Source organism: Notolabrus celidotus, chromosome 1, assembly GCF_009762535.1.
Source record: "Notolabrus celidotus isolate fNotCel1 chromosome 1, fNotCel1.pri, whole genome shotgun sequence".
NCBI lineage: Eukaryota > Metazoa > Chordata > Actinopteri > Labriformes > Labridae > Notolabrus > Notolabrus celidotus.
Window position 1 is genome coordinate 36193156 of NC_048272.1, and position 17832 is coordinate 36210987.

Here is a 17832-nt window from a genome sequence, read left to right on the forward strand (position 1 = left end):
TTAGACCAATGCTGTTGAGGGGAATAGTCAGGTGCAAGGTTATCTAGCTGGGACTGTAATGCACCTTCAAGAAGATTGACACAATATTTTATTTCTGACTAGGTTTTACTATCACTGTACTATACCAAGGTTACTTAACACCTTGACCTTATGCAACATGACGCATCTCAGAAAAACATTAGACATGCAGCAGGGCTTCTGCTAAGACCCTGGAAATACTGAAATCACAAGCCCAAGGACCTCCTGTGTAAATCCCCTTTATTCATTCTATTTTTATTAGTTTTTTCCTGGAACCAAAAACCAGTAAAAATAAACTTTTTACTGTAATTTTTCTGCTATCACTTCAAGAAATCCATTCTTTAACTGTTCCATGTAATCCATTTATTTGCAGGATTATGGTCCAATCTAACAAGCATCTTTGTAATCATAAACTCAGACACACTAGCTTCTCTCTGACTGAAAGCACAGGACAGAAAACAGTAAAGCATCATTGAACAAATGCTGGAACAGAAGAGTGGAAGCCACTTTTCCTCCACTTCATAACACACAAAAGGTCTTTTGAGGTGTTTTTCATCACTCAACACATTACCTCAGAGCACAGTGCCAGTGAGGTGCACTTCTAATATCTAGAGCTCCTCTAAATGTACTGGAAGTACTCCTTAGTAAATCCAGCTGAGACACTGCCTTCACAAAACGCTGCCTCATAAAAGCCAAAGGGAAAAACATCAGCGAAGAGCACAACAGACCGGGACTTTGGCCAGCCTGGCGGTATTGATTTCCCTCTGCAGAGTAAGCCTCTTTGCTCCTCCATTCTTAACTCCATAATCAGCTTTATATCTCATCACTTTTTATTACAGCTACTAGTGACCTCAGCATACGGGCTCTTCACACACTATTTTGTCTGTCATTTTGACATTCACAAATAAATAGTTTTCATTTGTGTCACCAGAAGAAATCTCCTGCCACAGGAAATGACTGCTGCTAAGATGACTGCATTCATTTGAATAAGATGCTCAGCACACCTTTACTACCACCATCATTGAAAACATGTACGACTGAGCCGAACGCACGTTCCAGCTTTAGAAATATTAAGCTTAAGTCTGTGTGGCTGCTACTGGTCCAGATTGCACGCAATAAACACACTATAGAAGGTATTTCTGCTCTTAGCTGATACTGAGGCACATGGGCAGATTTCTTTTGTGCCTTGGTGAAGGTTTCTCTGAATGTGATTATTTTAATAGACCAAACCTTTTTAGAATTAGAACTCTTTATTTGCTGAGCACTGACCTGAGGACGGGTTGCCTCCACTCTGCACATCCTGTTCCGTGGTCGGTGAGTTTACAGCTGCCACACTTCAGTAAGGGTAGACAGTAAAAGCGGAGGAGACTACATAAAGCTATTCAATAATCACAATTTGGCAGCTAGCATTGTGTTCCAACAAACTGAGATTTTAAAGCCAACTTGCTGCAAAGCTGAGCTGAATTACTTATAATAGGTCCAAAAATCTACTTAAAGCCTCTGGAAACGTAAATGGAATATTTAAAATTCATATAAAATATCAAATTTGAATAATCAAGCTTCAACAAAAAACTGAGTGAAAATAAACATCACCAACTATGAAAAAATTGCTTATTTACAGGTCAGAGCATTTCTCAGGACTGTGTGGGCGTGGCCTAACTCTTTGATTGACAGGTCAAGAGAGAGTTCACAGCCTGCATGTTTGAGCCGTCTGACTCTGAATCTAAAGACATAAAAACTCCAGAATCTGAAAATTATTCATTTCAAATGCTCTCTGAGTGCTGAGTCACAAAATACCTCAGAATCAGGACTTATATCATTTATTAGTTTGCCCGGAGCAGAGGAGGCTGAAGTGTAGTGCATGCAGAGGAGCTTGGCTCAGGGTGTCAGACGGGGCTGTTTGTCTAAAGTCTGAGCTGTTTGGGGAAAGTTAGTGAACTGGTCCTGGGGAAATGAGCCGAGCAAATGCGGGACTGCTTTAGCTACTCGGCCGCGGCTCAACTCAACCCTGTCCCAAAGTTTCCCCAAATCACTGCAGTTAGAAAATTGAAGAATGACAGCAAGCTGTCATCTTAAGCGGTTGATGTGCAGACTGGGACACACGAGCACAGCGGTGCAAAGAGCAGAGAGACAGCTATACAGACTGATTACAGGCAGTACGTGATTAGCAAACAAGCTAACAGCTAAGACAACACTGAGGGGAGCTGGCTGAGACGTCAGGAGACGGTCTGAGCAGGAGCGGAGTAGTTATGTTGAACATGTGTGGGCGTGACTTAGTGTTTCATTTATGATTGGTTAGATATTTATGTTGTCATAAATATCCAAGTTAACCCTGCCTTTTTTATCCTAGCGTTAGAACGGTATCAAAAACTTGACTGATAATACTTCAGAAATGGATTAAAGCTCAGTTCCAATATTTTAAATATACAGTAATAGTATGTAAATGTGACTATAAATATCATAGGTAGAATGTTTTTGTTGATTTGGGTTACCAGAGGTTTTAAGTTTAAAATTGCACTTACATTTCTGAAATGAAGACTTTATTTCTATTTCAAGAAACATAACTCCTGCTTTAAGTAACTTGACGATATGGATAAAAGGATAAACTTTATTGTGCCTTGAGGGAAATTTGTCCTGGACACGATACCACCAGTGGCTGCAATCATTGTCCATGCATACTTCATACTGTTACACACAACACATGAAAAAGACAATTTACACTTACAATTAACAAAATCAGGGGAAGACAGAGAAAACCTGCTGGTCCACATTCACACCAGTAATGTTCCCTTCACGTCAGTGTTGGTGTCACTGCCAAGCTTATACTGCACTGCATGAATATTGCACCTGATCCTTTTGGCGTCTTAAGTATTGCACATAAAGTATTGCACCATGGCGACAAGTCCACGACACTAAGATAAATATTTATATATAAGAGAGAATAAAATAGAAACCAAGGTAAAAGCAAGACTAATAAATGGAATACAAGAAGGGTAAATAAAAAAATAAATGATCGAGTTAAAACAGCAAGGGAAAACAAGATAAAAGTACCAGTGAGGACAGATAGAAGAGCAGAGTGTGCTACACCATTAATGATGGTGATCAGGATGTTTGTTTATCAGAGATATTGATGTTGGGAGGAAAGATAGCCTGCAGCGATTAACACAACTTACCCAGATGGCAGGTTATTTAACAAGCAATTATGACAACCGGAACATAACACCACTTAAACTGGGTCCCCAAAGGCCAGCCAATATTGTCTAATAGCCTAGCTGTCTGAAACTACACTCTGGACTCTGTTTTTCTATTTCACCTTCATCTGAAATCTCAAAGCCTTCATCCACAAACCTCGTCAAAGTTTTCTCTACCTCCGTCAAATTCTTGTCGCATGTGATACCATGAATTTCTTTATAAACACACATCGAGTAAGTACCGACGTCCACCACAAAGGACATCAAAGAGAGAACACTGTCAGAGAATTCAACTTTTGTGCATACAAAGTGGCTGGTTCTGTGTTGTGTTGTGATTAAAAAGAATGATGTTGTGACACTGAGATTCTTACTTTCATTTATTCTGACACTGGCACAGACTCAGGCAGACAGAACCTCCATGTAAATACTGCAGCCCGCTCCAGTTCCTCGCCCACAGGGGGACAATGCAACAGTGTGCAGTGATATAATATTGCACACAGAATAAGAACTAAAAATATAGTAACCGTGCCTGTCACAGACACAGACAGACAGAGGCTCCTTGCAGCTTGCTCCAGCTCCACCTCCACAGATGAATTAAAGCTGCTGTACGGAAGTTAGCATAGCTTTCCGTGCAGGTGAATTAGCTCAACTTAGCATGCAAGTTTAGCTAGCTCACTAACTATTGAATACATAATAAATTGAGAAAATGACTTATGCCAAACAACAGACACACACCTCTGACCGCTGAGGAAGAGCAGCAAATCACAATACTAACATATAACATGATTTTGGGGTCCTCAAAGTCCCACATAAACAATTTCCAAACATAAAGAACTGAAACATGCAGGAACATTTCTGACCCTGTTATACATATTTAATTAAAAATGGCTTTAAAACATCATAAATGTGTATTTTAATACTATTTACTGCTCTTGCCCCCATACAATGTGAATGCTAAGGTATGCTAAAGGCAGAACTCTCGTTGTGAGACACACCCTAAAAATGATAGCTTATTAGAAAGGCCAGGATTTCCCTCACATGGTATAAGAGGTTTCAGCATGATAGCTTATGAGGTTTTAGAAATACCCCTTTTAGGCTCATGTCCCTGACAGAGGACAAGAATGAATGACCCAGTGTCATTAAACTACACCTCTCTCTGAGTGTCCTGAGCAGTGTTGCCAACTCCTCAGTGAGGAAAGTAGCTATTGCCTGTCCTAAAAGTCGCTAGAAGTCGCTAAATGACGTCATCACTTAATTTGCATGTCCAAATTGTAATGGACACTACGGGGAGACGAGTAACGTTGAGGGAGAGACAAAAAGAGGTTAAAAAACACTAAATATGTTTATAACTAGACTGAGGAGCCTACAACAACCACAACATTTTCAAGATGTTTATTGTACACAATCTACATTAACAATCTAAATGGACCAAAAAGAGACAGTTGGCAGGATCAGCCAGTGGTGTCTTCGTACATGCGTGATACATTTGCAGTCTGAATGCTGAGGGATGAACGCCTCCTGCTCTGAATGCAGCGAGGAAGGAGTAGAGTAAGAACGATTAATGCTTTCACATCAGTCTCCAAAAGTCACCATTAATACCAGTGTTGTAGGCGAGTCCCCAAATCCGAGTTCGAGTCGAGTCCTCAGTCCTCTGTGTTAGAGTCCGAGTCCGAGTCCAAGTCACCAGAGAAAAATACGAGTCCGAGTCCGAGTTGAGTCCTCATGACTTGAGTCCGAGTCCAAGTCGAGTCCTCACCGATAATATTATATATTACAAGGAGGGCAGCCGTTTGAATCCAAACTATTGACTGTTAGACTGGCTGTGTGGGACCTCTGGATGTGTAGGAAACACATTTATTTAATTAACATTAGTGTTGGAGCTATTTCCATAATTTTATGCCATAAATATAGATTATTCTAATATATTCATAATCATTTTACTTTATGTCATTTATATGTTGTTTGTATTAAGGGCAATGTAATGTGCATTATCATTATTTTATTTTAGTAAGCATTTTGATAGTTTGATTGTTTTCACCTGGATGGGCAGATAAGATATGAGGGGCGGACACAGGGAGAGATGAATGTTGTTGTGGTTTTTTTTACCAGAAGACGTTAGAGCACGAGGACGCTACAGACTGTTTAATGAGAATCTATCTTGTTTAATAAGACTTCAGAGAATCTGAAGTTTTTACTGGACATTTGAAATGTGTCTGATCCTGTACGATCCGCTCTCCCCCAGCGCCGTGGCCGGTTTGATTCTCAGTTTCGATTTTAGTAAATCGACGAGGTCTGACTGCCACTGCAGTGAGATTCTAATGAAATCCAGCCGGTGTGTCTGGAGATTAATTTATGAATGAAGTCACAGCGTTGTGTGATGTGCGTAAATGCGCTTCAGCTGCGCTTCAGTTGATGAGGGGACGCGCCCAGAGATTCTGCTGCACTGGGATCACTGCCGGTGTCCAATAAATCAAACAACTTAATAACTTTGGTTTAGTTATTTAGTCGCTAATATTACCGTTATACTACTTTTAGCATCTCTCTCACTTTTCGGTTCATCCAGTAAATATGTCTGTTGAGCTGGTCTCTTTCCTTGATGGGTCTCTTAAATCTCCAACATGTCGCTCTGCTCTCGCTGCATTTACTGTGAAATCTTTGAAAGAAAAATGCACGGCTGGTAGCGTCTTTTAATCCTGGCAGACGTCACGTGCACGCGCATGCAGGCGAACACTCATGCCAGCCCTCGCTCTGAACGGAATACATTTTATGAAACATGCAAAATCTAACATGAACATTAAAACAGTCGGTATCAATATATAAGCCCGAGTCCTCCTCTCTATCATCCGGGTCCTTTTGCAGTCAATGCTCGAGTCCGACCCCAAGTCCGAGTCATCAACGCTCGAGTCCAAGTCAAGTCACGAGTCATCAGTGCTCGAGTCCAAGTCAAGTCACGAGTCCTGCAAAACGTGACTCCACTCGGACTCGAGTACTACAACACTGATTAATACACCATAAAAGGTCGCTAGATTTGTCGCTAGTCGCTTTTTTTGAAAAAGAGTCGCTAGAGGGGTCTGAAAACTCACTAAATATTGTGGCAACACTGGTCCTGAGATTTCTAAATAACATAGGTAGAGTGAATTGATAAACTCCCTTATTGTGATATATTCCTGATGTGTGCATTAACACTTCATGATCATGCGACTCAGGAAGAATTATACCATTTCAATCCACTATGCATCTAAATCCCATCTCTCAGCTCTGTTGCATACTGTAGTTTTGCATAAAGATAGTCGGGGTGTCAGTTACCACTTAAATCTGGACTCACCCAGGCAGTATGTGTTCATTATGAGGAAGTTGGTGTGCATTTCTGTGAATGTATCATACATGTGTAAGCAGCAGCCGTCTGACCTGCGCTCTAAATGTCTTGCAGAGGTCTGACAATAAGCAGGGATCGCTCCCAGAAAGTAATATCCTGATGGGTTATTGAGGCATAAAACTAACAGCAGGGAATGTGGAGCCTTCCTGTAATTGAGCCTACATACACATATTTCACACTAATGAGCAGAAACACACACAGTCACACACACAAGCACAAATCGCTGTCAGTTAAGAAATCTTTTAGACCCCATGACACCCGTCTATGCAAAAATAAGAACACAAAGATGAATGAGAAAAAGTGCAGAAGAGTGATAACTGACTTGTAGGGTTGGCTGTGGCCGTGTGGCCTCCACTGAAAGGAGGATATAATATCAGAATCTGCCCTGCTGCTTTCTGCCTCATTATCAGATGACACACAGAAACTGTCTTTGGTCAAGCTGAACATAAAGCTCCGTCGCAGCTGCACATCACGCTCTGCAACTCCTGTCATGTAGCCAGTGTACGGGGGAGTGTTTACATGTTTGTTGCTTTGACTCATTATAAACTTTATGTTCTGTACTTTTGCCCTCAGAAGACCTACATTCATGTCAGTAGTTTGGATCAAACGGCATCACACACAAAGATACATAACATTTCATGTGTAGAGGAGACTTGTTCTAAATGTATTGATGGATTTGATGTTTGGTTTTATTGACACATGATCTCTTTGCTCTCTCTTTTTTTCAGAGTTTGCTCCACAGCACAATGAACAAGATGAAGAACTTTAAGAGGCGCTTTTCTCTTTCTGTTCCCCGCACTGAGACCATCGAGGAGAACGAGTTCACTGAGCAGATTAATCAGCTCAACATGCGGCACACTCAGGGTAAGAACCATTATTTCCCCATTCATTGATAAGCAACCTGTTAAAAACATGAAAGAAAAGATCTTTCATTTCTTGATTTCCCAATTTGATGAGATACATTTTTTAAAATAAGTTTCATAGCTCTGAAAATGAAAAGAATAAGTTTGATTCTGCTTTTATGAAGTTAATATATTGCATAGGAAGGAGTGACTTCTAGTGACAAAGAGCTATCACCTGACTCTGCAGTGTACCTGAGCTTTAAGGAGTGTATGAAAATCATTCAGCTTGATAAGGCTTTGCATTAGTTTATGCAGGACACGGAAGTCATACGCTTCAGCTGCTGTCAGGCTGCAGTTTGAATCATTGTTTCCTTTCCACACCAGTGTTAATTTCGTTAGCAAGAAGTATGACGATAAATGTTCGTCAACGACTCATTTTTTCATGACGAAAACGAGACTATAACGAACTAAAGTAGGCTTCATCACTGATAATAAAAACTCTGAACAACATATGTTTTAATTTTGTTAACGAGACGATGACGAGACGAAAACATTAGTGGCCGACAGCCGGAGTTATTATTTGAGGGGCTCAGTGTTAGCTTGGTCACTACCTGCAGCAGGTGTGCTTTATGAACCAGCTCTCCTCCTCCATGCATCTGTCTCATCTTCATTGATGATTTTTACCCCCGGTGTGCGTTAGTGACAAAGACACAACCGGGGGACATCTGTTTCTGTTTAAGGACTATTTGATATTTGCGTTTTTGCCGCCATTACAGTAAAAAGCTCCGCGTCTACAGCTTGATTTAATCCAGTTTGGTGATACATCAGACACATTTAGTAAGTTTTGATCAACTCCTTGTCATCAAATATGCAGATGCATTTCAGAGTGCCGTGAACTGACTGTCTGTCCAGTGCACCTGTCACTGCAGGTACATTCAAGGACCGTCATAAATTTGCAATACAGCCCTTTAATGGCATTTTTCTGTGAGTCAAGAGAATCAAAATACAGTCACAGGGACAGGCTGAGTGATTTAACTTAAGATATTACACAAAAGTGTTAAAGGAGTGAAATGTTGACAATTTAAACACTTGGTACCACCCTGTTGCCAATATCTGATCAACTACATGAATTAATTAAAGAGTGAAGATGTATTGGCAAAACTCAAAGGCTGAAAAGATTTGAGTTGCTGTCGACTAAAACTAGACTAAAACTATAAAGGGCTGAAAAGACTAAAATGTGACTAACAGGCATTTTTGTCTAAAGACTAAGACTAAATCTAAAATAGCCGCCAAAATTAACACAGATCCAAACAACCAATCAAAGCTCATTTTAACGATAAGGCGATCTATTTAAACACTTCTTCCCTCTCGCTAATCCCTGCAACACCTTCAATGCCTACCCTCTGCTGCTGTTGGTTAAACTTTGCCTCCTCCTGTTTAGTCTCACGTCTCTTTTTACCCTTGTTGGGATTTCGCAAAGCACTCCCTGGAAAGCCGAAGGAGGCTGCTTGGCTACCTTGGGGAGTGCTAAAGCAGAGCATATAGCACCAAGCATAACTGAATTTCCATTTGGCAATACATGCTTAAATCAATGACAAGAGTGTTCCTGACTGAATTGTTAGGGGTTGTCAGCCCACACTGTAGTGCTAACAATATTCTGTGTCTGCTGGAACTGTGAAATGTGAGCCATGACAAAACTGTGTTAAGCATGTGGCTCTGGCCCAAATCACATCACAACCTCTCATGAAGGTTTGGTTAAATATCATTGAAATGTCAAAGCAGCAGGAGTAATATATCAGAATGTTTCTACTCACTCGTCCAAAATGCTGCTTTATATTTTTGTCACACAGGAGAATGGTTTACAGCTTGTACAGGGTGCTGAATGTTTTTTCTTTGATTTCAAAACTTTCACTGACATATCATACAAACAATTCAAAATGACAGAGTAACATACTGTAGAATAATCAGCTTTCTACAACAAAAACAAGCAAGCAGCAACCTATGGTGTTAAAACACGAAGCCAGCGAGGAGGTGCAATAAAGTGCAGATCCTCGAGTGTCCACTTGAGACTGACTCCAAAAGCCACAGGATCCTCATTTACACAGGATCCCCAAGTTAAAATTACTTTATATTTATATCAGAGAGAGTAAAGGCTCCAGTGTTGTGCAAAAAAACTAGTTCAAAGTTCATTGTTTTAACTGCGTCTATATTCTTTATGAGTAGAGCCTCCTATACTTGAGTCTCCAGCCCTTAATCACTGACATTTACTAAACAACATGAGTTTCTGTATTCTACTATAAAATTATAGACAGGTATTAAGAGTAAAAGACAAGAAAATCTGCAGCTATGAAAACTTAGAAACACACATCTAACTCTCCAGCCTTTCAGCTGAATAGTTGACCTTGATACACACGGGGACAATCCCCTAAAATAGAAGAGCTGGGGGAAAAGAAACACTGAACAAACAAACAAACAAACAAACACTAACGTGAACTATTCCTCATTCCCTAAAAGATACACCTCTCTAAAACCAGACAGCTCGTTGGGGTCTGTTCTGATTTGTTCATAAAACTCCTTCAACAGCTGCTTCACAGGTACCGCTCACTACATCTGGATTACTAGACGCATAAAACATGCTGAATGCCCGTCGGTTGCCATAAACCTGACTTCAGCTACAGTAAACACAGCACTCGGTAACTCTCGATACTTCTCGGATGCTGCGGCCGAAGGTGAGCAGCCGTTCTCTGCCTCCAGAGTGAACGACGTTCCCATGTATTTTAGTTAAACAGCTGTTAAATTTAAAGAGAATGGATAAATACAAGAAATAACTAGATGAATTAATTAATTAATACATTTTGTTAAAACAATGATCATAATAATGCAGTCCAAGGATAAAAATAAATCACTCCAAATTAAAAGCCAAATAAAAAAGAGCAGTCTTAAGTTTACTTTACAAACACCCAGAGAGCTCACCATCCTGATGTCCTGATTTAAACTGTCTATGGATAAAACCAGGGAGTATAACTTAAAGGAATAATCTGCACAAACTTCACCAAAACTATTGTTTGAGGAAAGCTTGTGTTACTGTTCAGTCAGCCAAATTGTCACTGAGGGATTTCAGATTTTTGGCAGGGTGGCCTGACTGGTTTACACTTGATAACTCTTAATACAGTTACTTAATTAGGCATATTTTAAGTCCTAAATGCTGGGATATAGTCCTTTTGTCTTTGGGACCTCGCATGAATGAACAGCTTTAGTCTAATAATAGAACACAAACTGCAATCTCATTCTGGCTTTTAATAGCAAATACCAAATACAAAAGCCTTCCTTCCTCTTGTGTCTGTAGCAAACCGTTGCAGATTAAATGGGGTTTTTCCAGCTACGACTGGTACCACCAGCACGGGCGCCGAGCAACAGAGGATCAGCAGGTTTCAAAGGGAAATGAGGGTTATGCTGGGATAAGTAGGAGTAGATAATGCAAGAATACTGAGTGCATTCAGAATGAGGTTTCTAGTATCTCTGGTTTATTATGTAGAGTTTGACTGTGGAGATGGTACAAAGAGATTGGATTACGAATACAAATGCACTTCTAGATCAAAGCAACACTTTATTGTGAATTGTTGTTTACAGTTATTACTTTAAGGTAAGGATTGAAGGCTTTGATTTAATGCTTTCTTATAATAATTCAATGTAAAAAGCAACCCACTAAAACATTCAAAGTCAACAGGAGGAGGGAAGTGGATCAGTGGGATGCAAGGTCTCTCTAGAAATTGCTGCAAAGTCAAGTGAATGAGCATTGCAGTAAGCATGATGTAGTAAGTGGTTTTATCAGACCTGTTTGTACATCTAACACTTGACCTGACCAATCACAAATCAGGAGACTGAAGATTCAGCCTCTTGGGTGGATGTAAGGCCCAATTAAGTGAGGCTGTTATTCTGCTACCTGAATGAGAGCAGCAGCTGGACGTGTCGTCAAACCCCCCAGAGTACATCTGTCTGCAGCACTGTCTGCTCCTGAAGGTCAGAATAAAGCAAACCAGACAGAGAGGAAGGGAACACAGAGACAAATAACAGAGCGAAGGAGAGATAGATTAAAAGTGTGTGTAACAAAAACCCTGAACTGTCTGAAGTTCTGTTTATTTGTTTGTTTGTTTGTTTCCCCTCTCTGGGCTTTGAATGATCCATCCTTTCTCACTTCTGCCTCTAATGAAAGAGAGTTACATCATGGTCCTGAAACAATATTTGCAGCATGCTGTGAAGTTGGAAACATTATCTGAATTCAATAATTACTTGACCAGTGAATTTATGTAACAAGCACATATTTCATAAATGTTCTACATATACTCTTATAACTGTATCCAGGAGTATTATTGGTAATGGATGGGGTACGACCCTGGGGAGGGGGCCTGGAGTTATGACAGCTTAATAAGATAAATAAACACTACACTGCTCGCAAAGCATGGACTGTTTCCTAAAGGCTCACAATGAATCCATACAAAACATCACAACTACTAAAACAAAGAATGGTTGGCTGCCCACATATTAAAAAGGTTGGATGTTTCATATTGCAATGTCTCTTTCGATTGATTGGTTTGTTGATTTTTCTGTTTGATGTCACCGGTGGTGGACAATAACAAAGTAAATGTACTTGAATAAAGTTTTTGATTATCTGTACTTTACTTGAGTATTACTTTTTGGGGAACTTATTACTTTTACTCCATTTAAAGACAAATATCATACTTTTGACTCCACTACATTTCTATCAGTGCTTTAGTTACTCACTACTTTAGCTTTGAAGTCAGCTGATCAGTTTTCTTTCTGAAATCAGATCCTAAAGACTGTAAACTGTTGGTGTACTTGTGTTCGGTTTGTCTCAGTGGTGTAGCCGTACCTCAGTTGAGCGTAGATCAAACGTTCTTCAGATCAGTCAGTTTATTTAGTCATGGTGATGATGGCTATGACTGAGAAGGATGATGATTCTCTACCTGAGCACCACGGCCATATTTTAAACCCACGTTTGAGGTTTTGAAATAAAGAATGATTGTTTGTATTGTTGTAAATCTCTGATCTGTTTACCACACAAACTTCATCACAGCCTACAAAACATCAGCATCTAACCTGAGAAAGCATGTGGAGGTCTGTAGCTAACACACTGCTTTGATTCCAGATGAACATTTGAATCTTGTCTGTGCTTGTAGTAACTTAGTTTATGTTTCATGGTAGACTTTTTAGATATGAAATCAGATAATTCTAGATAAACAGAACGGAGCAGAATGAACACCCATGCATTCTTAACTGCACTCATGCTTTGTGAAAATACGTTTAGAGATATTTTAAAAAGTACTTTGAATACATCCGTATTTTTAAAAGCAAGTACTCCAGGACTTTAACTCAAGTCAGAATCTGACTGAACAACTTTCACTTGTATTGGAGTAAAGTTTGACCAGGAGGCTCTATACTTTGACTTAAGTCATGAAGATGTGTACTTTGTCCACCACTGTGTGTCAGACACTAAAGTTGCAATTTCATATTTTTTTTTCAGACAGTTATCGTGTGCATTTTTTCTTCAATTCATTTAAAATCTTTCGCTTCAGAGTTTCCAAGTTCACAGTTTTCAGGGAAGCTAAATTCAGTGCTCCGTTTGATATGTGTATACTTGCATGAAGAATTTGATCAGAATAAAACCATTTTGGTGAACAGAGTTGTTCCTCCAGTTCAACGGGTCAATTACCACAAGAAACTGTAAAGTAAAAAGAAACACCTCCACTACACTTCTAAATATCAATCAATCAATCAATCTTTATTTGTATAGCCCCAAATCACAACAAACGTCATCTTAAGACGCTTTTACAAACATAGGAGGTCTAGACCACTCTATGTCAAATTATGAATAGAGACCAAACACCAAGACAGGATAAGACTCAGTCTTACCCCACCTTAACCCACCATGAGCATTGCACCTTGTAATAGTTAGCTAGTTGCAGCAGCAAGGAAAAACTTCCTTTTAAATATTGATCCTCTGGACATGTGTATTTTGTGTATTCACGTAATTAATTTGTTTTCTGTCTGAACATTGAGACATTCAGCAATCACAAGTTCCTTTCAAATCTCCAGTGAAAAATATGATGTCGGTTCAGTTGTGCTTTGCTTGTCACGTAGAGTGAACATGTGCAGTAATAACAGTTTTACCCCAACCAGGAAGAAACAGTCCGTTCCAGTGTTTACATGGCAACTGATCTGAATATCAAACCTCATAAACCACCTCTCTTGATCAGAATGATTTAGGTCCTTGAAATAGATTTGTGTTTTGGGAATCAGCATCATACGGGACCTTGCCCGGGCATCACAAAAAACCTGGTGACGAAACCTTAGACAAGGTTGAATTGTGTAAGGGTTATTTTAAAAGAATGATTAAAAGATATTCCAGTTTTAACAAAGAAGCAATAGAGATGGAAATATCATTACAAATAGCCAAGGGACGTGCATGGCCGAGGACATGAGGGCTCCGCTGCAGGTGATTAAAACCCACAGGAAATCAGCGCTACTCATCTACTGTCAGCAGTTCTACTGCTCAATGGAGGAGTCTGTGCAGAGCCAGAGATAATCATAAAAATATCACTGTGAGCAGCGGCCTGTGTGCACTGCTACCATCTGTCAGAGACTACAGAAGCTCCGTTACCATCACACTAAATACTAGCTCCTTTCGTGTATTATATGCTTCATGTTTAGTTTCATAGTTTTCTGTTTGTTTTTATATTGTAGTCTTAGTAACAATATCTCAGCATGGGATGTTGTGCTTTGATGTTTCCTCAAAGAACAAAAAAATGTTTCTCTGTCTGTATGGTCACAAAAAAAGTCATCATGGCTAACTGGATTGAATCTAGCGCACCATTCTATAAAGAATGGATTACCGAAGCAATGGACATAACAAGGTTAGAAAAGGTAGCCTTTAGGCTGCAAAATAACAAATAGGAATACACAGAAACATGGGCTTCACTGGAAAATTATTTAATATCACTATAGCAATTAACAACAACAAAAGTGTTCATTAATTAAAACAGCAGAAATATGTGCAGATTTGTACGTGTGTATACATAGGCATGTATATATATGTGTGTCTGTATATATGCATGTGGGGTTTACAATGTCTGGATTTTTGTCTGAAAAGTGTCACTCTTATCTCTTTGTCTGTTTATTTTAATACAACTCTTGGTTTTGCCTTCCTGATTTATAGTCAGATGAAATCTCTTCATTTACAAATGTTTGATGATATGTTGAGTAGCTGACTCTCCCTTCTGTTTAATATCTTTTTTGTCTTCCATTTACAGAGATTGGGGTGAGATCGGGGTGGGCAGGAACTAGTTTGATGGTTGATGGCGGCGGGAGGGGCTTTGCTTTTCTATTTTTGTTTATTGTTTGTTTTAAAATAAAATATAAAAATAATAATACACATATATATATCCCAGCATGATTTTTTAATGTACAGTTGTAGCTAATATGTCCATTCCCTATAATTACAATTAATAGACCACAATGTTTAAATATTTCTAACTTTAAAAACAAGTCATGATATACACATCATGTTTACCAGAGTGTCTGTGCAGTCTAATTATTGGGATGATTACTGGATCTTTGATATCATTTTTAGCATTCATAAACAGGAACAGATGGATCACACACACAAAACACAAAGACAGTCAGTCAGTCTCAAATCACTGAGCATGATGAACACATTGGCATCCCCAAAGGCTCCATTCACACGCTAACAGAGGAACAGAAGCATTAGACACACGTCGATCACTGCTCCTGTCAGATGCTAATGACTTTCTTGATTTTATCACACAAACACAAGTACAGTATTATATAGTATGTGTACATGGGTGTTTTGAGTCAGTTTCTACAGGGTTAGCCGTAGCTTATTTCCTGACTAGTCACTGATATTTTACATTAGACTGAATTCCTTGCTCCTTTTTCATGTATTAGTTCATTTAAAGCTGCTGGGCTCCAGTACGAACGTGCTAATATTATACTGACAGTAATCATATCAGCCACTGTGACACATCAGGGTTCAGATGAGAGCTTCTCTATGATCACAGTTAAATATGTACTGTCTCTGCAGATGAAATGCTGAGAGAAATAGATCCTGATCCAAGGAATAAATCATTTGCCTCTGGCATTCAAAAAAATTGGTTCTTTGTCACAACAGGAAAAACAGAAAAAATACAGATTTTAATAATATAAGAACAAAAGGTAAGGAACAAACAAAACTTACTGAAATGTAACACAAAGAAGACATAGCTTAACTTGTAACACAGAATAAACACAGGGAGGAACCGAGGCATGAAACACAAGAAAAATCTACAATATGAAACAGGAAACAAAGACGGCTAAAACACAAGGACCACAAATGAAAACGAAAAACACAAAGGTATCATGAGGAGTAGGAGAAGACGTCACGGGGAACAAAGATATCACAATGAACCGACACAAAAGGAAGGAAACTATAAACACACAGTAACAAGACACAGGTGACAGGGAAAACACAGGAAGTAAAACTAAACCAGAAACACAGGGAAAAAACTATGAACTAAAAAAAACAAACAGGAAACACTTCACACACAGGGAATACAACACAAGACATGAAACACAAAAGACATGGGCCAACTTAAAACAAACAGGATGCATGGGGAGGAAACAAGACTGAAACGCAACAAGGTAAATCTAGAAAGTAAAACAGGTAATCAAAGACAAAATACTAAAAAAAGGAAACACTCACTAAATGTTCCTGGCTACAGGTGCATTTCGACCAAGAGTCTTTTAGCTCCCAGATCTACTTTACCCTGAACTAAGAGGTTCCTGTGCCCCAATGGTTGTCTGCGTTTCGACCCCAGACTAAAGTCCATGGTAGATTGTGCAAATCAGGCCAGTGACGTATGGAGAAAAAAAAAAGTAAATGCACTACACCACCAGACCAGTAGAGGGCAGTAAAACAAAGACGAATGTCATTCATCACAGATGACACCATAGAAGCAGACAGACAGGCAGGTATCATTATGAGCAACACAACAGTTAGCCTGTTGGTATGAAAAGACTCAGCTCGCGCTGTTTTAGATGGTGCTTTATTTTATCACAGATGGATTCACTGAATCAACACGTGAGAGGAGATAAGCGCGAGTAGCAAAGACGTTTCAACACGGCTTTAAAATCCTTTGTAACTCAAAAAGCCGTGGCAGAGATCGGCCGGTGTTCTGGTTTAAACAGCGGCCCTGTTAACTAAATATCTGATGAGGATATTTTGAAATCTTAATAAAAAACGAAATGAGTTTGCATTCTCAGGAAATCCCTCTGTGTTTCAACAGCACTGGGTGCATCTCAAAGCTCTAAACTGCAGTCTCCTCGCTCCTCACTCGAACCGATAGTACTTACTGACGTGCCATTTTAACTTGCGTCCCAAAGCTCTAAATGCTGCTGGAGGAGAGAGGAGCGAGGAGACTGATCCAAGGAGGGATAATCGAGGAAACAATGAGAGCAGACTTTGCGGAAGTCTTTTCTCTGACAGACACTGTGGTCAAAAAATGCCTTACAGCAGTAAGTGTTCACATACATGTGTAGCTCCAGCAGTTGTGTTGTCATTGGGTCAGGGTGTGACAAACCACCAACAGAAACAGATACAGTTTAATTACTACATAGCCAAATACCAAAACTGATCGATGTTTGGGCAACACACAAAGTGTGTTTAACACCATCTAGTTGTCCTTCTCACTTTGACCAGTTTCAGATACAAACCCTGCAAAAGCATCATGTGGCGTGCCATATTGGATTGTCCTTTCTCTAACATGATGTCTAGCAGGCATCCATCCATATCTCACAGCAATCAGGCTCTGTGTTTGTGAGTGTGCGTGTGAGTGTGTGTTTGTGTGTGTGTGTGTGTGTGTGTGTGTGTGTGTGTGTGTGTGTGTGTGTGTGTGTGTGTGTGTGTGTGTGCGTGTGTGTGTGTGTGTGTGTGCATGTGCGTGTGTGTGTGTGTGTGCCTCTGTGTGCTCATATCAGTGTCGATCTTACTGACCCCAATTAGCATCGACAGATCAAAGGAGCAGTGTAGCTGTGATATTCAAATGAGTCGCAAACAGGTTGTCATTTCATCCCCCCAGCCCATTTAGCCTGTCAATCGACCCCCCACAAAGTGGTCTGTTAGAAGAATTGCTGCTGTGTCGCTGTTTATAGCTCACTGTTCAACTCATCCACTTGTTTAAAATGTGAGAAGCCCCTTAGCCTCTGTCTGTCTTTATCTTCCTTTTGTCATACAGCAGCAGCTGCTAATGTGAGTGTGTGTGGACTGTTTCTTGAATCACTGTTGAATATCCTGTGAAGTAAAGAAAAGCAACGGGTCATGTAGTTAATATTA

The 17832-nt window shown here is 39.7% G+C and overlaps 1 protein-coding gene across 1 annotated transcript in view; it reads left to right on the plus strand.

Moving 5' to 3' along the window:
* The window catches only part of cdk18 (cyclin dependent kinase 18), a 99056-nt gene that overhangs the window by 20290 nt on the left and 60934 nt on the right, over window positions 1-17832 (plus strand). The window contains exon 2 of the mRNA XM_034698380.1: window positions 7314-7449. Within this exon, the coding sequence (XP_034554271.1) occupies window positions 7332-7449 (118 nt within the window). The 5' untranslated portion in view covers window positions 7314-7331. The remainder of the gene's footprint in view (window positions 1-7313; window positions 7450-17832) is intronic.